Below are 26,618 nucleotides of genomic sequence, written 5' to 3' on the forward strand. Positions count from 1 at the left end.
CCACTTTGGGTGATTTTCCAGAAAGTACTGCAAAGAAAGGGAAGCGGGTTGGGGGCGGATGACAAGGCAGAGCATCCCACCAGAGCAGGCAGAGCATCCCACCAGAGCAGAAGTATATAGTTCTCTAAGGGGGAGGAAAGAGCCAGCCTGCTCATGGAATGTCCATAGCCAGGCCAGGCGTTGAGTGTGTGATACTAGGAAGTCAGGAGGCTCTCCAGAGGACACAGTTAGCAGGGCCCATGGTCACACACACTCTTTAATGGCCTTCTTTTAGGTCCTTACTCTCATCCTTCCCAGGACCCCCAGAGCTTGGACCCCTTGGCTATTTGGCTACATTGAATGAAGACCACAACAAAGCACCGAGCCTCAGGAAGTACTGAGTGCTGTGCTGTGAGGGTGATTGGCTCCATTACTTCACATTAGGGACTGTTCTGGACACTGGTGAACCGGGAAGCTCATGAGTCCTGATTTATGTAAAGCACAAGAGACAAGAATGAATATTGTGAGGTCCATGTGAGAAAGGCATAGTTTATGCTTTTGGTTTTGTTGTTTCCATACAAGGCCCCAGAAGTGTGAGTTGGTTGAGTGGGTAGAATCGAGAAAACAGAGTGACGTAAATGAAAGAGAAACAAAATCAGAGCAAGGGACAGAAAGAAGCATACAACAAGAGACATGACAGAGATACTTGTAGGATAGGAGGGCATAAAGTTCACTCATCCATTCATTCACCCATCCATTCATTCACCCATTCATTCATTCACTTATCCATTCATCATTCACTCATCCTTCACTCATCCATTCATTCACTCATCCATTCATTCAGCATGTGTACACACACACACACTTGCTCACACACAGAGAGAAAATACGCATTTCCCTACATAGACTGGCTGTCAGTTCACAGTCCTGTCTCCACCTCCTGAGTGCTGGAATTACATACAGGTGTGCACCACCACAACAACCAAACACAGTTGTCCTGGTGCGAAAGTCTCCATTCTGTGGATAGATGGTAGTAATCGAGTGGCAAGCTCAGCTTTCTGTGAAGTTAAAATGATCAGGCACAAACCACTCTGTAATCTTCAGCACCGTCTGGATATGAATCAACAGAGCTGCAAGGGAGCCCTGGCACTGTGTGGACTCTTGACGGTATCTATCACTAAGGGATATCACCCATGGAGAACCAGTTAATGACCTTTTTCATATAACTTTGAGAGAGAAAAATAGCAAAGACCAAGGGCTTCAAGAAAGGGTATCTTGCATTTTCATTTTTTTTAATTTTTATATTTGTTTTGGACAAGGTCCATTGTGTAGCCTGTCTTCAGCCCTCTCAGTGAGGCTTGCCTAGCCCTTCTCTTCCTCCTCCTTCTCCTCCTCCTCCTGTTCATAAGATGGACAGTTCAAATTTACAAAGTTAACCTGTAAATAAAAAGACACATCTAAGTATTTGGAGGCTGCGTATGGGTGTGGGGGCGTGTACATAGGCACTATACATCTTGGTTTGGGGGACAGGATCACATTGGCCTGGAACTTGCCTTATAAGCTAGGCTGGCTGGCCAGTGAACTGCAAGGATCTGCTTTCTCTGCTTCAAAATGAAAAGATGCTACCTGGCCTGGCTATTTTTACATGAGTTCTGGGGATCAAATCAGGCCCTCAGACTCCTACGGCAAGCACTTTGCCAGCTGAGCTATCCCCCAGACCAGATCTGATCTTTTGACCTTCCTATGTTGATTGCCCTTTCTTTTGGTGCCCCACTGTGCCTCTGTTCTCCTGTGTCTAAGAAAGAGCCCTGCCCTCCAGTGATTCCTGGCTAAACCAGTCAAACCACCCATTCCCTAGTTTCTAAATCCGCAAACCCAAGAGCAGAAGCCATGGCTGGTTCACCCAGGCAGCAGGGACTGCAAGCTGACTTCAATGAGTCCCCACCCCAGAACCTGGGAACTGCCCCACTTCTGGCTCCAATTCAGTCTCGCCTCCAATTTTACGAGTGACTTGGTTCTTTGCGACCCAGCACAGAGTTCTGTCTTGACTATTTCAGACCAGTGTATTTATGACCGCTCCTCCTTTACCGCCCTTCCCTATTGAAGAAATCTTCCCTCCAACAAAACCAAGGTGACTTATCTTCTTCTAAAACACATTCTGATTTCTAAAAAATTAGCATGATCAAACCATTTTCTTCCTGGAGTGTTCTTCCAAGCTTCTGTATCTGTCCAAATTGCATCCTGACTAAAGCCTGCACTTAAATGGAATTGTCAAAACAGGACACCACTGTCCTTCAATGACACGGGGGACAGATCCTTCCTCTGATTACATGTACAATATTTGGCGTTTCTCACCCCAAGAAATTCTCTCGAGATGTAAATTGTATTTCTTCCTGAGTTCCATTTTGTATTTGAGGTTTGGCAGCTGGGGTACGTAGCTGGTGTTTAGGAGACCAAGACCCTGAACTTATAAACAAATGTTCTTTTAGGTCTGTGCTCTCCCCCCAGTTGTAGTTTTCCATTAGATTCTCAAAGAGATCTGTGCCCCACAGAATGGTAAAGAATGATCCTGCATGTCTAAGAACGGTTGTCGTAAACACTGATCACAGGTGTACTGTGTGCTGGTGTTCATCGGTGTTGTGGCTTGAACATAAAATGCTCCCTCTAGGCTCATGTGTTTTGACAGTTAATTCCAGGTAGATTAATGATTGATGTGGGAAGGCCCTGCCCACTGTGGGTGATGCCACCTATATAACGCAAGTGGTCCAGCGTTATAGAGGAAAGAAAACTAGGCAAGTCACTGGGAGCAAGCCAGTAAGCAGCACTCCTCCATGGCTTCTGTGCCTGCCTCCAGGCTCTTGCCTTGAGCTCCTACTCTGACTTCCCTCAGTGACAAACTGTTACCGGGAAGTTGATATGAAGTAAACCCTTTCCTCTCCAAGTTGATTTTGGTCCTGGTGTTTATCACAGCAACAGAGGAGCAAACTGGGACACTAGGCTATTGATGTTTAACTCCTTATTTTAGATATTGTTCTGCCTTCCCATATCATCATTAATGGGTGCCCCTCCTTTCCCATTATTGATCTCAGCATTTCAGCATGTGTGGTATATTTGGCCTGGGACTCATAACCACACTCCTAAACATTGAAATTGTGCACAGTGTGTGGTTTATAAACGTTAAGTTTTTAAGCACCGGACATACAGGTGACAGCTGGCACTGACTGTAGCTGTGTCTCTTCCTCTGCCACTAGAGTGTCTCTACGTGTTCCCCTGCCAGTGGAACTACCGCCCCGATCACTGCATGTATGGAAGCAACTGCAAAGAGGCGGAGCGGGAAGGTGTGTCTGTTCTGCACGGCAACCGCGGCGTCTACCATGACGATAAGCAGCCCACTTTCCGAGCCCTTTACGAAGCAATCCGGGATGTAAGTGTGCTCTTCAAAGCAGACACATGCTTCCCAGCATGCAGTGCTTCAAGTGCTGTGGTGCGTGGGGACTTTGAAGGCTAAAATACTCTCAGAACTCCTGTGCCTTTTGCCGCCCTATGGAGTAAGAGTTCAGGATAAAGAGAAAGTCACAGAAACGAGATTGCTTTATTTAGTTCAAGCTAAGCATGTTGCCTGGTTACCAGCTCCAAGCTCTTAAGCAATCATGTCTCACGCTGGACAATTAGAAGTTGGCACACTGAAAGCAGCAATTGCTCCTTATTTTTTTTCTTTGTGTATGTGTGTGTACATCTGTGTCTGTTGCACATGTATGTGTGGGTGAGTGTGCGTATGGAAACCAGAGGTTGACACTGGATGTTTTCTCGATTACTTCCCACCTTATTTTTTCAATTATTTTTATTTTATGTGTATGGTGTTTTGACTGCAGAGATGCACCCCATGTAGGACTGGTACCCTGGGAGGACAGAAGAGGGTTTTGGATCTCCTGGAACTGGAGTTACAGAAGGTGGTGAGAAACCCTGTGGGTGCTGGGAATTGAGCCCATGTTCCCAGTGCCCTTAACTACTGAGCTGTTTCTCCAGCCCTTCTACTTCATATTTTGAGACATAACCTAGAGCTCACTGGTTTGCCTAGTAACCCCAGAGATCTTCTGTCTGCACGCCCCCAGTCCTGAGATCACAGGTGTACACCAACACACACAGCTTTTACGTGGGTGCTGGCAATCAAACTCACGTCTTTAAGCTTGTATAGCAAGCACTTTGCCCACTGAGTCTTATCCCCAGTCCACCAAGTCTTTATTCACTTAGCAGTACCAGCAAAAAGAGGTGCCTGCCATTTTTACCACCAAAGGGGATATGTGAGGGGTGTGTGGCTATAGCCTAGATGGTAGGAGTCTTCTCATAGCCAAGAGGACCTCAGGAAAACACTCCTGCACCTTATGGACCGTGAGCCAGGAATGGAGAGCTAGGGGAGGTTAGGAACAGAAGGTTCTGAAGCCAAGTCGAGGAAAGTGCCTCAGCCAAGGTACCCAGCAGGGAGGCCTTCAGAAGTGAGCATCCAGGCTAGGCATGCAGATGTGCATGTGAGGATGGCTGCCCAGTGCAGAAGGCCTGAGTCCTTGCCCTTAAAGACTCCTTCTGGGAAGTGGACCCTGAAAGAGCAGCCCCTCCCACAAGGCCTTCCAGGAAAGCCCTATAACTGTCTGTGGTTGGTCTCAAAGATCACATGGTAGATAGAGCCCCTGCCCCATGGTTTTACTTTGCATGGTTTCAGTCACCACATCTGACCATGATCCAAAAATATGACACGGAAAATTCCAGAATTACATGCCTCGTAAGTTGGGAATTGGGGGCTGTTCCCAGGAACATGATGATATTTGATGCCATCCTGCTCTGCCGTGCAGGAATGTGAATCATCTCTTTGTGCCTATATCCACACTGCATGTATTACCCACCTACTAGTAATGCAGTAGCCACAGGGTATCCAGTCTGTAGGGTTCAGTACTCATCATGGTCGCAGGCATCCACCAAGTATGTAGGAATGTATCCCCCATGGATAAAGGATGACAATTTGTACAATGTTGGCATGGAGTGAGTGGAGCCTCACATAGTTTGAGCCCACTCTTTCTTCCCTCAAGAGAGGGATGAACGCGTGCTAAGGAGCGGCTCAGGATTCTGTGAGCTTGGGAAGTTCTGTGTTGCCCATTGTCTTTTACCTTGAGATTGTGAGTAGGAAGCCAAGAGCAGGCACTTGCAAAGAGTGCCCTCCTTAAGCTGTCCCTCCAAGACACAGAGCAGGGACCAGCCAACATTTCCAACATGAAGAATCCATAGGAGATTTGTGTTTCAGCATTCATAAATCAAGCCGTGGGAGAACACAGTGCCCTGTTCATTCATGTGCTGTCACTGGCTGCGTTGGCACCCCAACGGCAGAGGTTATTAGTCATGACTGTGGGGCCACAATGCCGAAAGTATTTGCCATCTCCCCCTCCCCTGACAAGAACTGTTTGCCAATCCCCTGACATGGACTTCCTTAAGTATTATTTTTATTTCTTCTTGGTAATCTGGGAACCTAGTGCTGGCGTGCAGACATGCACATGCCACAGCTATGTGTGGAGGTTGGAGAATAACTTCGGAGGTTGTTCTTCACCTTCTGCCCTCTGCAGGCAGGCTCTCTTTGTGCTTTACTGTGCTGGTCCTGATTCTGGGGATTCCGCCATCTCTATCTCCCATCCCACCATAACAGCACAGGAATTACAGACACACACTACCATGTCAGGCTTTTCGTGGGTTCTGGGGATCCAGATATAGGACATCACACTTTGTGGCAGACACTTTGCCCACTGAGCCATCTCCCTGCTTGTGATGCATCCTTGTGACCCACTGAGCCATCCCCCAGCTGTAAAACATCTCTGTGTGTATGAAGATGAGCATTTTGCTAAAAAAAATTCCAGTTTGGAAATCCCAGCGTTGCCCTCCCCATAGGGGCTCACTTAACATGCATCTGAATGAGCACCTCTTCTCCTGTTTCCTGCTGTTTAGTTTTCAAAGGGCAAGTGATTAAATTACACAATCTGTTGTGCACTCGGTGACATTCTCACACTTGGTTACTCAAACACTGCCTCAAGGGGAAACCCATCCGCAGCACGGCTAGAAGTCAAGAAAGCATGCAGCCGTGTGGGCTCCCTGGAGCCCGCTCCGCTTTCTCGTGTTGTCTGGCCCTGCTTTGGAATTGAGCAATTGTGACTGAGTTATGAGTCATCTGGTGTGTTCTCACCGGGGATCAGAAAGGCAGCCAAATGACTTTGCTTCTTAAACAGTTCTGCACAATCACTCCGTGGAGTTCTGCAGTTTAACCTCCAAAGACGGTTTTCATTCAGGCATTTCCATCAGGACAGTCACTAACTCCAGATCAGCCTGGGAGTAAGACACTCCATTGTAAAGCTGGATTCCCCTATGCCCATCTTTTCCTACTGGGCTGTGGTGGTCTCATCATACGGTAAAGGATGGGAGCTGACTTTCCGCCTGGGCAGACCTGGGCTCACACCCCATTTCTATCCCGGTCTGTTTAAGTCATTAACTGCTCTTACTTTACTGAGCCTCAGTTGAGTTCCTCATCATAAAATGAAGATAATAATCTTACCTTCTGAGGGCTGGAGAAATGGCTCAGCGGTTAAGAGTGTTTGCTCTTTCACAAGACTCAAGTTCTGTTCCTAGCTTCCATGCCAGATGGCTCATGACCACCTGTGACTCCAGCTCCAGGGGGTCCAACAATCTCTTCTGGCCTCTGTGGGCATGCACACACACACACACACACACACACACACACACACACACACAAACACACACACACAAAAAAAAAAAAAACACTTAAAATGTATTCATAAATACTTTTAAATAAATAAAGCGGGGGTTGGGATTTAGCTCAGTGGTAGAGCGCTTGACTAGCAAGCGCAAGGCCCTGGGTTCGGTCCTCAGGCCTGAAAGAAGAAAGAAAGAGAGAGAGAGAGAGAGAGGGAGAGAGAGGGAGAGAGAGAGAGAGAGAGAGAGAGAGAGAGAGAGAGAGAGAGAGAGAGAGAGAGAGAGAAAGAGAAAGAAAGCGTCCTGATGAGACACTTGTGAGGATTAACAAAATGAAGGCCTTTAAACTTTAGCCGCACACCTGGCAGTTGTATTCAGCATGTAAACGTTTTAATGGCAGACATTTCACATCTGTGTCTTTCCCTAGCTTGCTGCCTTTCCCATATGCACACAGCCTAACCCTGTGTCTATGTGTTTGTGTGATGGACTGGGTATAACAGATCCCATCGTGACCCTCCAAAACGTCATCAGGCAGATATTCTTCAGTAATTCTTTCAACAGTCATCTATAAAGCCTAGCTTATATAGGAATAATTCCAGTTGCCCAGAATTTGGAAGCTAGCAATATAGACCAAGCCCTGTGGTCAAGAACCTCTGTTCTAGCAGAGAAAGCCAGATGATATAAAAGTTTCCCATAACGAAGAAAGAAAGAAAGACCCTGTCAGAAGTGAAAGGCATTCTCAGAGGAACAGGGTGGTAGGTAGGTGTAGAGAACTGGCTACAGAGGGCTGTTTCAGCAGCCGGCTTTCTAGGGAAGGCCCATGCCAGCCTGAAACTCAGTCAGAGGGAGGCATTCATGGGGAAGATCCTGCCAACCAGAAGACATAATCAGGAAACTCTCCAAGATGGGAATGAAGTCGGTGTGCCCAGAGCATGTCAAGATAGTCACCTCAACCGTCATGGAGAGATAACGGAAGGGACAAAGATGCAGCAGGGCTCCGGGTCACCTGGAGCTTCTGAAGCAAGAGTTGGACCGCAGTGGGAAGTCTGGGCAGGAAAGTGATAGCAGTGATTTATGGTGGCTTCTGTCAACTAATTGCGGACTTGCAAGAGGGAGGCAACCCGGGCTGTCTGTGAGCCTGAGAGCAGCCATACAGGTGAGAGGTGAGCTAGTGAGAGTTCGTGTGGAAGTGGAAGGGTAGGGAGAAGGGGCTGTGGTGATAGAATCCGTGGGACTTCTGGTTGACTGGCTGAGGGCTGTGAGAGAAAGCAGTGGTGTCTGAGCTGGCTCATTCTCAAGTTACCTCGTCACCTTGCTGATCCACATGCTGAGGCCATGTCTCTGATGACCTTGAAAGACTGGGAGGTGTGTTCTAGGGAAGCAGATAGCCATCCACTCTGCTCTGGGGCTAGAGTGTCCTGCCCTTTAACATTTCTGTTCCTTCCTCTTTTCTCCTCACTGGCCAGGAGTTCAAGTCTGACTTCATCTACCTTTCTCTTTCAACAGGATGGTGATAAAGCTTGGCACACACTAGTTTCTAAGTAGCTCGAAAGGTTTATTTTGGAAAATACTGCTCATTCATATTTCCCATGGGAAAATAAGAGACATTAAACAAGACAAATCTGCAAATGTCCAATACTGAATGAACTTAAAAAACTCAAAATTATCACCGACATTTGGCCTCTTAATTCCTTTCCCCCTAACCTTCCATGCCCACCTCTATGCTCTGGTTCAAACTCAGGACTTTAGAGTGCTAAGCAAGTGCTCTAACAGTGAGCCACATTCCCAGCCTGGTGCCTACAATATCGAAAGAAAGTTCATTGCCAATGTATTTAACTTGTAGTCGCCGAACTGTTGGCCTCCTGTAGCCACCATAGACATGCCATTACGTTTCTTGAATGGCAAAAATATTTAAAAAAAATAAATAAGAGCTGAGAGATGGCTCATAGGTTAACAGCACTTGCTGCTCTTGCAGAGGACCCAGGTTCAAATCCCAGCACCCACATAGTGGCATAATTCTAGTTCCAGGGGATCCAGTACCCTCTTCCGACCTCTGTGGGTATTATGCATGCACATAGTACAATACATATATGCATACACATAAAATAAAATAAATACATCTTTTGAAAACAAATAAATTCAGTGTCTTACTGTAGTAAATTTCAAAATGACTATCGGCTTTAGTCTTGTATTCTACTCGGTGATATATACATATACATATACATATACATATACATATACATATACATATACATATACATATATGTGTTGTCTGCCCCTTAGAAATAGACATTGTTTTCAGACTTGAAGAGCCTTAGGAAACAAGCAAATCATCTTTTTTGGCTTGCTTTCTAAGTGCAAGAAAACTGGGCATTGTGGTATATGCTATAATCCTAATACACCAGAGATGGAGGCAGAAGGATTCCAAGTTCAAGCTCATTCTCAGCTATAGGAGGCCCTACTTCAAAGAAAGAGAGAGAAAACAGAATGAGGGGCCAGAGAGTTAAATGATTCCGTGGGACTGTACCACTGAGTCAGAACTCAGTAACTTTACACTGTCATGGGTTTCAGTAAGAGTGATTTGTGTTTGAACCAGCACTTGAATAACAAGCTTTTTCTTTCTTTCTTTCTTATCATCTTTCAGTTTCCCTTTCAAGACAATCTTTTTCAATCCATGTACTACCCTCTCCAGCTGAAGTTTTTGGAGACAGTGCACACGCTGTGTGGGCGGATCCCCCAGGTGTTTCTGAAGCAGATTGAGAAAACAATGAGAAGGGCTTATGAGAAGCACGTCATCATCCACGTGGGCCCCAACTCCATGAGCTGAGTGTCCACCTTGCTTTGAGTCAGCCTGGTGTCTGTGACTAAGGACATGGATCCTTACGCTGCCTGGATATTTGTGTGTGTGTGAATATTTAATGGTGCTCTGTAAATGTTGAGTTTCAAATGCCTGGTTACATTATGCTGAGTTAGTTATCCCTAAAAGGGAATATGCTTTTCTTTATTTTCTTTTAAAATTGTATTTATCTTGTTTTTAAAGTTCTTATCATGAATTTAACACTGTCTCAGTGGGTGAAGAAAGGGAACTTTCCTAGCCTCCGAATATGAGACCCTGCTGGGTTATGCAGGATCGTAATTATCTGGTATTCTAGAGATTCTTCCTTTGCAACTTGCTCTCTCACCCTATTAAAAAGGAATATGTATTGGGGCTGGCAGGTTTGCTCAGTGGTAAAAGCATCTGTTACCATGCCTGATGACCTGGGTTCAATCCCCTAGATGGGAGTTATCCTCTGACCCTCATGTGTACCCACACTCACACCTGCAAATAAAGAAATGTAATATTAAAAATAACAGTAGGGGGCTGGAGAGTTGGCTCAGCAGTTAAGAGCATGGCTGCTCTCCTGGAGGATCCCAGTTCAATTCCCAGCACCCACACGGCAGCTCACAACTGTAACTCCAGTTCCAGGGGATCCGACACCCTCACTCAGGCATACTTGTAGGCAAAACACCAATGCACATAAAAATAAAAAATAAAATAAAATAACCATAGGGGCTGGAGAGATGGCTCAACAGTTAAGAGCACTGTCTGCTTTTCCAGAGAACCTGCATTTCATTTCCAGCACCCACATAATGGCTCACAACCATCTATAACTCCAGTTCCAGGGCATCCAATGCCCTCTTTTATCCCCCACAAGCTCTAGGCACATAATGTGCACAGATATACATGCAGGCAGAACACCCTCATACATAAAATAAAATGATAACTTTCAAAAATTAAAAGATAATATGTGTTATGAGACAAACCTGGAGAGAATAAAGGTCAACGAAACGCAATCAAGATTAGATTAGACATAATCCTACCAACCGCTTGAAAAGGTTGTCACCGTTTTAATGTATTTCCTTTCAGACTCGTTAAAACTTCCCTGACTTCTGTATTTCCATTGTAACCCGTTTAAAACGCGTGACCTCGGTAAGGAGCAGCCTCTGTGCTAAGATTTCATGGGGGAGACTGAAAAGCCAGACGAGATAATTACAGCACTGCCGTGTCTGGAAGAGGCTTTCAGACCAGCTAATTGGGCAGCATTTCAAGATGAAGCATGCGTCTGGGAGTGCATCTCAGAAGGATTGCTGAGCTCCGAGGAGGGCGCAATCGTGAGAAATGTCTATGCAACAAAAGCTTCTGAGAAAGCCCAGGGGATCTCTTTAGCGAAGAGTAGTATTTTGTGTTTCTCCACGGACGAGAGCACTTGACTGGACTGCTGGGCAGTGGTAGAAAGCCAAGGACCACTTCAGATGTTTGTTTGGCTTCCATTGTTTTCGTTTTCGTTGTATTTTTAACTATGTGTCTGTGTCTCTGTCTGTGTCTGTGCCTCTGTACAGGCATGTAAGTGCAGGTGCCTGTGGGCACCAGAAGAGGAGGGAATTAAATCCCCTTGAGCTTGAATTACAAGTGGTGAGCTTCCTGACCTGGGTGCTGGGCACTGGGCTTGGGTCCTCTGCAAGAGCAGCCAATGCTCTTAAGTCATCTCCCCAGGCCTTGTTTGGTTTGTTCTGTTTTGTATTTTTAAAGACAGGATTTCACAACCTGCCTGCCTCCACTTCCAAGTAAGTACTGGATTTACAGGTGTGTGCCACCACACCCAGCTCCAGTTTCAGATTTAATTTGCTCAAAGTAAATATTTCAGATAATTTCATCGGCAAGAAAATTCAAATTCCTAGCAGCCTCGGGTCTCTGCTTCTTTTCATTTTCACTGTGGTTAGCCAGCCCTTAGCTTAGAAGCCTTGCAATCCTATCTCCTAGCTACAGCAGAGGAAGTTCTTATTCTACCCCCATGAGGGATCCGAATTAATCCCTAGTTGCTCTTAAGGTTGGTATCAGCATAGGGATGTTTTGCATAATGCTTTATTTATCTCAAATGACTTTTGCATAAATGACCTTTTTGATGTCTTCCTGCAGCCCAGGGAACTAGGAGGGGCCTGTATCATCTCCACAAACTAAAAGAGGAAAGTCTAACACAGAGAAAGGAACATACTTGATATAAGTACATTTCTATAAAACACAGGATTGTGTAACATGAATCCTGTTTTCCAGGGAAGAAAAAATTGAAAATAAACATCCTGAGTTCTCTTCACCCTACATAGAAAGCAATCTGAACGTGGAAAATAATAAATGTTATTTTTATTAGTGTCATGTGGTAGCCCATGTATCCGAGTCCTGTAGGTTATCACAGTCCCTGTGCCAGCAGAATTGTGTCTCCCTGAGGAGACAGCAGAATACTTCAGCATGCAGAGGCAGTCGGGGTGTGACACAGGTGTGGAGGTTAGTCACTTAGGAAAAGCTGAAATGCTAAGGTACGGCCATTCTCTCCTCTAGCCTACAGCCTGCTGTTGTTAGGGAAACAACCCAGTGATGTGTTACTCTCATTTTTACTGTTGTTTTGTGTTCTCACCAGCAGACATGACCTCTTATTTCCGGTCTTTCTGGCTGTGGGCACGTGGGATGTGCAGTAAATACCCACAAACTAGGTTTCCGTGACGGAGCCAGAATGTACACAGAAAACACTGACTTCCATTCCGGTCTCCTTTCTGTCTGTTCCGAACATCCAGTGAACCCAGGAGCACTATTTAGATTTTCCATTGGTCACCAGATCCAAAGACCGTCCAGTCTTCAGAGAAGCCTTCAAATACAAAATACAACAACGCCTTCAGTTTTCTGAAAGCCAGGTCTGCTCACGATGCTCATCAGTTTGATGCCAACTGAATCCAGAACATTGTTGCCAGTGAAGGTCAGTGATAGAATTTTAAAACATTCTTGAAGGACCAAGTACGATCACGTGACACTTTGAAACCTAATGTGATTTCCCCCCACCATGGCATTCCCATGCTGTGTTCTAAAAAATTTTAGGTGTTTAGTGGAGAATTTAAAAAAAAAAACCAAAAATTTCTCTTCCAACTCTTTTTACCTCAAAATGGTAATTATTTTCTATACTAAGATATTACTACAAGGTAGGGTTTTCTCTGCCTTTGGTATTTCCTGGCAAACACCTTTGAACTCCCAAGAGCCACACGTGTTTATTCATTGAACTTCGAAAATATGTGGTCTGTGGTAGGAAGTTACAGGCTGCCTTTCAGCTCCCTAGACCACACTGAATCCATACTGGGAACAGCTAAGTCTGCTTCTCTGGTCTCCTCCAGGTCTGCCCTCCTTCCCCCCCGCCTTTCCCTTCTGTCTTTTAGTCACAGATGTATTGCTGTGAAACGACACCTTGACCAAGTCAGCTCTCAGAAACCTTTTCACTGGGGACTTGCTTACATTTAGAGAGTTAGTCCGTTATCATCGTGTCGGGAAGCAGACAGGCATGAGGCTGGAGCAGTAGCTGAGAGCTTCACATCCTGATCCTCCAGCAGCAGGCAGAAAGAGAGATTGGCCCTCGTGTGGGCCCACTCCCAGGGACACACCTGCTCCAACAAGGACACACCTTCCGTCACCTGAGGACTAAGCATGCGAACATAGGAACCTATGGGGGCCATTCTCATTCAAACCACTACCACATCTGCCTTCTCTCTTTTCTCATTTCCTTTTTTTTTTTAAATCTGCTTCACAGATGTAGTAGCTATGAAGTTCTGTGGAGAATGTCAGAGCACTTTCTAATAGCAAGCAGTGGCCATGCTTTTGCACATGTCGCATGGGAGGTTTCAATGGCAGGGTTAGTAGAGAGGCTGACATTATTTCTTGCTGTGTATTTCCAATGTAAATCTGAGAAATTGTGACCTACATGAAGTTTCTAATACTTGAGCAAGTCCTGTCTACAAAATCAGTTGGAGTACCTCCTCAGCTTTGACAGTTGCATTAGCGTTTGGGGCACCGTGCTCTAAGTTTCAGTTTTTTGTGACGTTTGGATCTCATATTCAGCGCTTTCACTGTCTGCTTCCGAAGTGGGCGCTTACACACTCCCAGAGGCTGGCCAATATTTCTACGAATGCATTTGTAGTGTCCCTAAAGCAAAAGGAAACCGACAAACCAAACCGTGCGTAATCAAAACACAATTCACAGCGCTAGCTCTGGGCATGGTGGCTCACATCTGAAACCCTAGTGTTTAGGAAGATGGCTGTGAGTTAGAGGCCAACCAGGGCTACATGGTGAGTACCAGGTCATTCAGGCCTTTTTCACAAAAAAAAAAAAATCGAGGGGAGATAGACAGGGGACTGGAGAGATGGGTCTGTGGTTAAGAGCACTGACATTTCTTCTTTTCAGAGGACCTGGGTTTAATTTCTAGCACCTACGTGGTGGTCTACAACCATTTGTCATTTCAGTTCCAGGGGAATGGAATACCCTCCTGTGGCTTCTTAGGATACCAGGCATGCATGTGATTCACAGACATACATGCAGACAAAATACGCATACATACAATTTTTAAAAATTTAAAAACACTGAAGCATGTCACATGCTTTTAATACAAGCACTCGAGAGACAGAGGCAGGTGAATCTCTGTGAGTTCAAGGCCAGTCTGGTCTTCAAAGTGAGTTCCAGACCAGCTGGGGCCACATAGTGAGACCCTTTCTCAAAAACAAAACCAAATGCACACACACACACACACACACACACACACACACACACACACACACACACAGTGCTCTGTCTCAAACAAAAAGTTACTGTGATTGATCATAAAATAGTGACTCAGGAAGTTAAAAGTCATTACAGCATGCCCTGCAAACAGGACACCTGTGACCAAATGTAGAACTATAGTAAATATTATTTGGCATTTACTCATAAAGGATAAATGCCATGTGTTTGATGAGCCAAAATGGATATCATTTCATGACGAAATTCAGAAATTCACTGTTAGTGGACTAGTGCCATTTAACGGAGAGGAGCAACTCTTCTTATGCCTTTGTTTTTTGTTATTTTTTTCATGCCTTCCCCTCTCTGCCTACAATATAAATATCTGGGTACTACAGGAACTTGGGCTTTAGTTGACCAAGAGAAAGAACTTGGGGACCCCTGTGTAGACAGAAGAGAGTTCTATCAGGACCTTAGATGCAGTCTTCTATGATGGGACCCTTGCAGACACTTTAAAAAGTTAACCCCTGCACACACATCACATGCCTGTTAAAAGCGACGCCAACTTCTGCTGTAGCCGTGAGTTGAAGAATTCTGCATGGTTAACCCTTAGGTCATTTCACAATAGCTTTGCTGCCATTTAACGCTGACAAGATTTCTCGGGCCAAAGAGAGAACTTTGTTCTAGTTTTTGTTTTTCGCAGGTCAAAACTGGAAATATTCTCCTGAGTCTTCAACATAAAACTCATGTGTGTCACTGTGTGTGTGAGCATGTGAGAAGCAGGTGCAGTTTTTTCTCCACTGAGTTGATGTGTTTGTATTGTCATTGAAAAGGCGTGTCCATTGTTCAGAGCTCCTAAGGAGTCCCTGAATGCATTTTTTAAATCAGAAAACATGGATGTTTTTGTTGTTGTACATTTTGTTTGCAAAGAAATGCATTAAAAAAAGAGTAACCCAAAGACAAAGAATTATAATAATGAGTAAATTGGGAGACTAGTACCAAGATGAAATAACTGTCTCATCTTTTTAAATGTCGTCTCTCATTTCACCTCTTCTAAAACTAGAAGCTTTAAATGTGTTATTTGCTATTACTTTTGAATTATGTATGTATGTTTTCTTTATAAGATTTTAAGCCTAAAAGTGTATCTTAAGTATGTATAACTAGTAAAGAGTATTTAATAAGTAGCATAGTTTATTTTTTGAAAATCATTAAAAATTTTACCTTGCTTATAATAGCATCATCATAAGTTATTTGTTTTTTTGGTAGTCCTCTCTGTTCAAGGAAGAATGAACAAAGTTTGACGAATGTGAAAATAAGCTCTCCATAATCCCTTGTTGTGTTTAGCAAAACTGGGCTTGACTTGTTTGGCTACAGCACATACAAAAATAACTGAAATGCTTCAAAGCTGATAGAAACATTTTTCCTATTATCTCTTTTTAGAATCAGCATAAGGTGTTCAGTTCATCTACTGAATTTTTTCCTCATATTTGACTAAATTTTAAGTGTTCCCCACCCCTATCCCAGACAGGGTTTCTCTGTGTAGTCCTGGCTATCCTGTAACTAGCTCTGTAGACCAGGCACCACCTCTGTGGTGGTTCACACCTTTGATTCCAGCACTCGGGAGGCAGAGGCAGGCAGATCTCTGAGTTCAAGGCCAGCCTGGTCTATAGAGTGAGTTCCAGGACAGCCAGGGCTACACAGAGACGCCCTGTCTCAGAACAAAATCAAACCAAACAAGTTTAATTATGTGTGTGTATGTACATTTGTTGGTATGTGCACATGAGTGCAGTGCCTCAGGAGGCCAGAAGATGGCACCAGATTCCCTGAAGCTGGAGCTATAGGCTGTTGTGAGTAGCCCAATGTGGTTATTGGGAACCAAACTTAGTCCTCTGCAAGAGCAGTATGTGCTCTTAACAGAGAGCCGTTTCCACAACCCTCAAAATTAAATTTAAATCCTAGTGCCACCAATGTCTGATAGAACATAACTCTCTACACCTTACCAGCCTCTTTGTGTTAAGGGAATAAGAGGTGCCTCTCTGAAGTGTTATTCTAATTAATCTTATCAATAAAAATTTGGGAGTCAAATGTTGGGGTAAGAACCTGAAAGATCAGAGAACAGGGAGCAGCCAACAGTTGCTTCCTACTTCTTCAATTCCTCAGTACAAAAGGGCAAGATCCTCTCTCAGCCATGCCTTACCACTTCCTGTCTCCTCTGTCTACAGTCCTCCAAACCTCTATGGTCAGCTAGTGGCTAGCACCACCCTCTGACTCCAAGCAAGCTTTATTTGTCAGAACACAATCAAAATATTGCACAACATTTCCCCCTTTTTGTCTAAATAAAAAGCAAAGGTTTTAACTAACATAGTAAAACTATATACAATAAGTACGGTAACTATATACAAATATATACAGGCAAGAATTACATTAACAATGTCTAGTCCATTTGCATTTGACAAACTCAGAGAAAATACTCCATTATCTATCCTATCTTGGTGAGTCCAAAGTGTTGTAGCTAATTCACTTTCTATCCTAACTTGTATTATCAACCCAAAACTATCTTATGTCTCTCAACCTTATACACTTTACACCTGTTTTGTGAGTTTCTTTTCTGAATTTTGTAACAAGGAAACCTATAACTATAACTAGCTAGTCTTCAACTCAATGAGAGACCTAAGAAGGATATAATATTACTTCAGTAAACAGGAAGTGCATAGCAAACAACTTCCAGAACTAAGAAATGACAGAAACAGATGGCTGACTGGATAGTCACCTAAGGTTCCTCTGCAAATTGGGACATCCATCTTTGGACTACAGCTCTAGAATATCTGACAGACTTTTCTGTGAAGCAGGATTTTTGAAGGACTGCTGTGCCTTGTCTTGGCAAAGTCCAGCAGTCACTTTCTTTTGTGTCCTGCTTGTGTCCAATTTGGACAACATACTGTCAGCAGTTGAGGCAAGGGCAGTTTATTGCCCCATGGCTAACTTCTGCCACAAAGAAAGTAAACTCCATATGGAGTTTCTTTGATGCCCATCATCTTCTTGGTGCTGCCAGGAGCAGACATGTCTCATTGTCATAAAAACCTTATGTTATTAAAACATCTTAAATGCCATATTCTATAAATCTCTGAAGTGTTTGAAGACTACCTGTCTATCTAAAATATATCTATTTGACCTTGAAAACATACCTAACATGACCACAAGTTTGATTATAATAAGTGACTAACTGCTGACCTGCATTTCTTTATTAACCTAAATAGTATGTAATAATAACTTTCAAGGACTAAAATTTTACATCACATTGTTAAATAAGCTATATAGGTGCAATATCTTAAACAAGAGTAGAAATGTAGGTACAGGAGGTTCTAACAAAAATATCTTAAGAGTAGAAACATTTATTAGTATAACAAAAATAACCTCAAATTTGTATCAGTATACAAAATCCATACCAATATAAAATATTTAAGATGAGTAGTTGCTTTTTTTGTTTAAAAGTAGATTCAATAACCTACCCTTTTATTCTATCATTCCCATATCCCTCATTTTTCTTTTCTGAACAAGATCCCTGAATCTAATCCCCTTTGTTCAGCTTTTTCCCTGATCATTACCAATAACAACTTGTAACCAACCCCCCTAAACAATGACAAATATCCATAACTCACTGAACAACCAAAAAATTCCCACCCCACTTCTTGGGAATGTGGGTGTCATGTTCTTAAAATTACTTCCTGTTGTCTGTGGGCAGCAGCATCTTTAGGGGACCTTGGAAAAAGAATTGGGATAACTGTCAAGTCCTGGGAGAGCTAGCTGTATCATTTGATGTCCAGTCTCTGTGTAATGGGAAAGTACAGGACTTATCTCAAGTCCTAGCTAGAGTAGTCTGTGAGGCTGAACCATCTCAGCCACCTTGAAATTGTCCTGAGCAGTTTGTAGTCCAAAGGCAATCTTTGGGTGGTGTTTGTCAGTTTAGTGACATTACCACAATCCAGGTGGAATCTTCATTGTGGGGCCCCATCCTCCTTTTGGATACTTCAAAGGTTGCTATTAGGCATGATCATGGTTCACTGCAGAAAACTTAAATATTTTAAATGTCATATGTAGCATATTTTGAAGAGGTTAAAGTATCATAATTTGTTATGTACATCCAGAGTACAAAACCTTAATTCCTAGTTACCTAAAAGAGACTCAAACCTGAAATCATGTACAGGAAGCTAGATGAAGCCTTTTTCTAGAATTAGTTAGTACTCTATATGACCATTAATATCATGACAAAAATTAAAAAATATATATATTAATCTTATAAATTTTGATATAAAATCCATACCTTTAAAAAAGTTTAAAGAATCAAAATAGAACCAAAGAATTGAGATTATTCCCAGTAGAATAGTCCTTTAATTTTTTGGTTTTCTTCTGTCCCATATCAGATGGCTCTTTCTTCTGACATGAGATAGAGATTTTAGATTTTGCTTTAACAGGCATGCCTGGGTTAGAGAAAGAGAGAGTCATGTTCCAACTCCAAAGCTAGCTTTAATTTTTAATTGAACTGGGACTGCAAAAAGGCTATTTGCATTATATGTCTGTAGAGAATAGCAGAAACAAACATTTGGGAAGATCTGTGAAAATTTATCCTGTTGGAAATGTGATATACCAAGAGGCCAATTTACTCTTTTTCTTGGGACATTGTCTCTGGATGATTCATCCTTTTTCTTCAGATGTCTCATTTGTCCAGTGGTCTTCAGATTCCTTAGTTGGATGCCTTCATTCTCCTGGAAAGACAAACACAAAACCCTGCCCCATCCCTAACTTTTAGGAGCTTCCCTTTTGGCAATTCATTATAACAAATGAAAAGCATTTGTTAGTCTTATAAGTTAGTTTAAATTGAATGGTCACATTGTTTGATGAACTATCACCTCTTCTAATAAAGAGGTCTCTCTTGTTTGAATCTAGTTTTTATCAATTTTGATGATATCCATAGCATTTCTTCTGCTGTGGTAACAAAAGTAAAACCTCTTCCCCAATGTAACACATACTCTGGTTTCCATTCTGAGATCAACACATCTTTAAGGTATACAGGCTGATTTAATTCAGTTTTTTTTCTTTTATCCAGTGTCTCTCCATAGCTGTCATTCCTTTCTCATTATCATTTAGAAAATTTAAAGTTAATAGAGCATTGTGCAATCTATCTCTGGGGGGAGGTCTCTATTACCCCAGCATATCTCTTAGAGTTCAGTTAGATCTTTCTATATATAACTGCTTGCCCTGTAGGATTGTGTGGTATACCTGTAATATTCTCTATATTGTAATATAAAAAAAAACTGTTGCATTTTACTAGAAACATATGCTGGAGCATTGTCAGTCTTAATTTGTACAGGTATCCCCATGATGGCCATAACTTCTAACAAATGTGTGATTATAAAATCAGCCTTGTCAGAACTCAAAGCAGTTTCCCACTGAAATCCTGAATATACATCTATGGTATGGTGTACATATTTTGATTTTCCAGACTCTGCAAAATGAAACAAGTCCATTTGCCAAATTTCACTTCTTTGAGTATACTTTGGGTTACTTCCTGCAGGTAGTGGAATTTGGTTATACAAAGAACAAGTAGGACATTTGGTATAAAACTTTAGACTCACCAAGATAAGATAGATAATTATTTTGTCTAATTTTGCCAAATGCAAATGGATTGGATATTGTTACTGTAATTCTTACTTAATAACTTTTTGTTGTATATAGTTTTACTATATTAAGTTTAAAACTTTCCTTTTTAATTAGACAAAAAGGGGGGAATGCTATGGATTATACTCATTGTTAATAAAAAAAAAACTGATTGACCAATAGCAGGGCAAGAAGCAATTGGGTGAGACAGCCTGACACAGAGAGAATAATAGGAGAAAGAAGGGCAGAGTCATGAGAGTCAGAGGAGATGAAAGCCAGCCCCAGGCAAGCAGGATGTGTAAAAAATGAGGTAGCAAGCCATAAGCCACATGGCAAAGCATAAATAGAAATATGGATTAATTTAAGTGTAAGCATTAGCTAGTAACAAGCCTTAGCTATTGGCTGAGCATTTATAATTCATATTCAGCCTCTGAGTTGGTTATTTGGGACCACGCGGTCAGGACAGGAAATGTCTGTTTATATACCTCTCCTCTTATGTAATGTTCTGAGGAATAACTGAAGAAATGTACATTAAATACTTGACACATGGTAAGCACTCAGTTTATATGCAAACACTAGCTAATGCTGCTCCCAGGGACCTGTCTGCTGAAGTAGGAACTTGTGATACAATAACCCCAGTTGAATTGTACCAACCCAAATCCAAACAAAGGCTGATCTGCCAAGGCCTTTGACTTACGTAGCATGGGATGGGATGTTGACTTATGTACATCTCACTTTTTTCCATCTGAGATTTCATGAAAGAGTCTCTAAACTCATTTTAGGTGGTGAATATTTAGGTAATATTTAGTAAAAATATTTAGAGAGTGAAAGCAAAGGTGTGTGGTTCCAGGCAGGTAGGACCACAACAATACCTACATTGTTCTTAATGTATATTGAATAAATGAATGTTTTTAAGCATGTGTGTTTCCTTTATGGCTTTATACAGTTAGGAAGGAGATGGACATCCAGACCGTGGAGCAAGTCTGGCATGTCTTCCCAAGGTCTCATTCTGAGGATTTGAAACTATATTAAAAATAGTGTTACTTGAAGGTGGAGGTGTAACTCAGATTAGGACACTTGCCTAGCATGCACAAGGCCCTGGTTTCAATCCACAGCCCTGACCCCCAAATAAAGAGGGGAAGAGAAGAAAGGAGGGGAAGAAAAAAGGAAAGAAAGAAAGCTGCTATAATAGAAAGCAATAAACAATAATGGTTAAAAGATACATTCTAGGCCAAGCACCACAGAGCATGCCTGTAATCACAGCTCGCAAGAGGCTGAGGTAAGATGATCTTGAGTTTGAAGCTAGTGAGAGCCTGTCAGAAGTGTGTGTGTGTGTGTGTGTGTGTGTGTGTGTGTGTGTGTGAGAGAGAGAGAGAGAGAGAGAGAGAGAGACAGAGACAGAGACAGAGACAGAGACAGACAGAGACAGAAAGAGACAGAGAGAGACAGAGAGAGAGATCCTCAATAACAACTGAGTCAGCCTCCTCTGTTTACCTTTGCTGCTACCTCTGCTGAAAACATTACTCCCTGCATCCAAGTTTTCTGATCCAGGTTTTCACCCTCCTGACTTCACAGCCCCAGCCCTCCCTGTGTAAAGCTCCTCCATCACTCCTTTTTGCTCTTAGAATAATGCCCAAGCTGCTCTTCAGATATGCCAGGAAGTCTCTTCGTGATCCACCCCCGGCCTCCTCCTGACTTCCTTCCCCCACTTCTTCACTAATTTCCATTCTTCTCTCCAAGCTCTACCCATCACAGGGACTTTGAGCCTCTCTAGCATCCCCTCTGCCTTCCTTTTTCTTTCACCTGATGAATGTCTACTACTCTTCAGATCTTAAGGAAGGCGTCATTCCATTTTGAAAGCTTCCTGTGATCCCCCAAGGATGACAAGGCCTTCTTGTATACTCATTTTTGTGCAGTAAACCAGGCACAGTGGCACGTGCCTTTAATCCCAGCAGTCAGGAGGCAGAGACAGGTGGATGTCTGTCAGTTCTAGGATACTTTGGTCTCTGAAGCCTGGTTTCAAAAAAAAAAAAAAAACAGTAGAAAAAGAAATAGTAACAATACAATACTTGTGTCATACTTATGACTGTCTTCCCCAGGAGACACTGTTCCTCTCAAAGGAGCAACCCTTGCTATTTTGTTCTCTGTCCTGGACTTGGATGATGAACACACTGTTCATCACAGTTAATGAAGAAATAAATGATTTGGCTACATGATCATCTGGGATCCAGCCCTAACAGCAAAGCTTCAGAACTCTGATTTTGGTTACCCTTAAAAACTACTTTTCCTGTAAAGGTTGGTGCAGAGGTAGGAAGTTCTATTCGCTGAAAGTTTATTGAGTTGTTTCTCAGGGATTTATTTACCCATAAGAAGATAAGGCTGAGGCAGAGACCATTTTAAGTTGTTTTCTGCTTAAATTCTCAGTCTTTGCACAGTCTGTTCTGTATGGCTGTGGGGAGGGCATTTGTCTGGAAACCACCCTATTCCTGGTACCAATTTATTTCATCATTAACTATTTAAATAGTAAATGATAGCAAATATAGCTCATTTAGTGTGGAGGTGTGAGAGAGAGACAGAGAGACAAAGAGACAAAATATGAACATGGATTGGCTCATGTAAGTAAAAAGGTACCTGCCTCCCGCCCCAAAAAAAATCTGTGTGTACTCAAAGGCTCAAATGATACCAAGGGAAATGTATCTCTTTCACAGTGCTTTTGTCATGAATATTTTATTGAAAACAGTTGGACATCCTTCTAGGATTCCAGCCATAAAATTTTCATGTCATTTCAAGAGCATCTTTTTATCTGCAGAAACACATTGTCTCCATGTCCAGATGAAAAAATGACATTGCCAAGCTGGGCCAACACATCAAGAAAATTATTCTCCTAGTGTTTGTCTTTAAATGATTAAAAAATTCACTTTCCATGAATGGTGAACAACCACGGGCCACCTAAAGCCTTCCCCAGAAATAATTCAGTAATCTAACCAAATAGACAATTGCAGGTATCTAGTCATAAACCCTGTTTGTTGGACAAGAGTAGTTTAGCAGTCCCCTATAATTGTAGGCAAAGTCATGAGTGTAAATGTATTCACTTCTGTAGTGTGTATATCATTTATGACGTGTAAAGTGTGACTGTAAAGGAACTTGGGAGAACACCTGTTGTTAGTGAACACATAGGACTTAACAAAACAATAACATTCCCTTTCTCTGGGATTGCCATGTTGCGTTAAATGACAAGTATATATGTCATATTGGAAAATTGGATTCTTCAAATTAATTTATTTTTATCTGTAACACACACACACACACATACATGCATGTATTACAGTACACATGTGGAGATCAGAGGTCAACTTTTAGGAATCAGTTTTTTCCTTCCACCATGTGGGTCCCAGGGATCAAACTTAGGTAATCAGTGTAGTGGGTAGCCATTCCAGCCTTGATCTGGAAGTTCCAACCCCCACTGAGGCTCCGGTAACTGTCACGCCTACAAGGCGGGGCCAAGAGAGGACCTTGAAGACCCGAGATCCGGATGCACTGTCTCTCTTGGTTCCTGGACCCTGGACGCTGGAGGTAGACCGAGCAGAGTTCTCCAGAAAACACCGCAGGACTGCGCTACGTCTTTTCCAGAGCCTGCAACCTACCTATCCCTTCATTTGTAAGTTACGCCACTAAATAAACCTCCCTTTTAACTACGTGGAGTGGCCTTAATTTCACCAATAAATCAGGGTGGGCAGCAAGTGTTCTTATACAATCAATCATCTCATTGGCTTAGAAACAAGATTTTTCAGTTAAGTTATTATTAGGAATTATTTCAAGGATACAGACAGACTTAAAACAAAAAAATTAAGAAATTATACCATTTTGGGTACACCAAGTGTTTGAACTCTGACCAGTGATTAAAACAGGTCCTCTGACGGTCTGCTATTGCTGGCACATGGGTGGTAATATAGACAATAGTTAACAAAACCAAGATGTGTTCAAATGGGAAAACATTTGATGTCAAATTTTAATTAAGAGGGCTGGAGAGATGGCTCGTTGGTTAAGAACAATGGCTGACTGTTCTTCCAGAGGACCATTGTTTGATTCCCAGCACCCACATGGCAGCTCACATGACAGCTCACAACCATTTGTAACTCCAGGCAGGCCTAAGAGGTCCAACACCTTCTGAAGACATTGACATACATACAGGCATATTACCCATTCACATAAAACAAAAATAGAAGTTAAAAAAAAAAAACAAAAACAAAGAATTGGCCAGGTGGTGGTGGTGGTGGTGGTGGCAACACACCTTTAATCCCAGCACTCTGAGAGGCAGAGGTAGGTGAATCTCTGAGTTCAAGGCCAGCCTGGTCTACAGAGTGAGTTTCAGGACAGCCAGGTCTACACAGACAAACTCTGTCTTGAAAAACTAACTAACCAACCAACCAAGCAACGAACCAACCAACCAGCCAAACAAACAAAAGAATTAAAGTGGTTGGTTTGTTGTACATTAGGACTGAACCCCTCTAAAGCTGCCCTCTGATTCACAGTTTCTGCATGTACAGCTACCTTTGGGCTTTCTGTCTTATTCTCCACACACACATGAATGCCATGCAAAGCACTTCTCATTCCACTTCCCAGCCCTGACTGCCTGCAGCCTGGCCTCTGCCACCACACCTTCTCTGCTTGCTTAATGGCATGAAGAAGGTGCTGGAAAACGAACATTTCCTGGAATAGGCTTCTAAATAGACTGACCAGAGTGGGTGTGTCTATACCCTGGCTAACTCTCATCAGGTGGGTAACGGAATTGTCTGCTCCACAATTTGATCCCAGAACCCCCCAGTAGAAGAAGTTCAAAGAGCCAATAATGGGAATGTCCTTGATAGTGTGTGCTCTATTTATTGGCCTCCTTGCTTTCCTGTCTTACCCCTAATTCTTTGCCCCACAGTTCTGCAGTCTTGGCCCCCAGGGAAAACACTCAAATCTTTGTGTAGCTAAAAGTTTTCCTCAGGTCCTGCCCAGCCCCACAGACCCTGCACCCACTTATAAAATAATCACTCAGAAGCTAATTAAAACTGCTGGGCCATTAGCTCAGGCCCACCACTGACTAGCTCTTACATTTAAACTCAGCCCATTTCTGTTAATCTATATGTTGCCACAAGTTCCCTGGCTTTACCTGTGTGCCATTACATGCTGCTCCCTAGACGGCAGGCTGGCATCTCCTGACTCAGCCTTCCTGTTCCCAGAATTCTCCTTGTCTGTTTACCCCACCTATACTTCCTGCCTGGCTACTGGCCAATCAGCATTTTATTTACCAACCAATCAGAGCAACACATTCACAGCATACAGAACATCCCACAGCATCTTTGTCTTATTATCTGCCATGAGTAACACCTTTGATTTTTTTTATTATTATTATTTTAGACAGACAGTATTTCACTGTGTACCCCTGGAACTCACTATGCAGGTCAGGCTGACCTTGAACTCACAGAGATCCATGTGCCTCTGCCTCCTGAGTGCTGGGATTAAAGGTATGCATTATGTTTCTCCACGTGTGGTCTCAGGGGCCACATTTATTAGTATTCCCCCTTGGACCATGGTTCCTACAGTGTGTTTTTGGACCTGATAGCAATGGCTATCCTTGGATCCTGCCACAGAATTAACTGAATCTAGAACCTGTGAGTGGACCTCCACAGCCTGCTTTGAGTGGTGTGGGTTTCGGCTTTAGTGGTACTGGAGGTCAAGACTACAGCCTCAGGCATGCTGAAGCATTCTGTCTCTGAACTACAACTCCTGCCCACATTCTGTGTTTGAACAAGCCCTTCAGGTAACTCGAGAATGACTGACTTAGACACTTGCTGAAATGGACAATCCTCCCTCCTACTCAAGGCCATTTGACTCTTGGGAGTTAGGATCCAGATGTCCCCTCTCCTCAAGCTTCCTCCAAGCAATTCTAATTCTCTCCACAAATTGAGAATGATCAGTCTAGTAGTGTGTTACCAATGGCAGATTTTAGAATGTTAGAAGAAGTGTCAGGACCTGGATATCTCTAAAAGATGAGCATTCTCTTGAGAGTCCAGAAGATTCGACAAGAACACAGGATTTTGACAAACCTAAATCAGTGTCTGTCATTTGGAGGTGTAAAACATTCCACTGTCACCAGACATGGTGTCCCATGTCTTTTGATCCCAGCACTCAAGAGGCAAAGGTAAGCAGATCTCAATGAGTTCAAGGCCAGCCTGGTTTACAGAGTGAGTTCCAGGTCAGTCATGTTACATGGCAAGATCTTATCTCAACCAACCAACCAACCAACCCCACTAACCCCACCATCAGAACGCCCATTCCACTGCAGGGGCTGGGACCAGCTCAGTGGGTTAGAGCACTGGCTCCACACCTAGAAGGACCCAAGATCAAATTCCCCAGCACTCAGGCCGGAAGCCAGACTTGGTTGCATATGGCTGTAACCCCAGCACTGAGGTGAGGAGGGGCGTATCTCCTGAGCATACTGGCTCACTGAGAAACCCCGTCTCAAGTCAATAGGCAGAAAAAGAAGACACTCCATGCTTTTCTCTGGCCTCTGCATGTGCATGCATGGGTGCAGGCACTCATTCACAACATACACACACACACACACACACACACACACACACACACACACACACACACACACATAAAACAAACAAAAAAAACCCCT

At 43.0% G+C, this 26,618-nt stretch overlaps 1 protein-coding gene across 1 annotated transcript in view; it reads left to right on the top strand.

The window, feature by feature from the left end:
• Window positions 1-20,860, top strand: part of Gxylt2 (glucoside xylosyltransferase 2) — a 96,726-nt gene extending 75,866 nt beyond the window's left edge. The window contains exons 6-7 of the mRNA XM_052722043.1: window positions 3,231-3,403; window positions 9,368-20,860. Coding sequence (XP_052578003.1) covers window positions 3,231-3,403; window positions 9,368-9,550 — 356 coding nt within the window. The 3' untranslated portion in view covers window positions 9,551-20,860. The remainder of the gene's footprint in view (window positions 1-3,230; window positions 3,404-9,367) is intronic.
• Window positions 20,861-26,618: the final 5,758 nt, after the last annotated feature.

This window comes from Peromyscus californicus, unplaced genomic scaffold, assembly GCF_007827085.1.
Source record: "Peromyscus californicus insignis strain IS unplaced genomic scaffold, ASM782708v3 Scaffold_6__1_contigs__length_162567912, whole genome shotgun sequence".
In the NCBI taxonomy this organism is placed as follows: domain Eukaryota; kingdom Metazoa; phylum Chordata; class Mammalia; order Rodentia; family Cricetidae; genus Peromyscus; species Peromyscus californicus.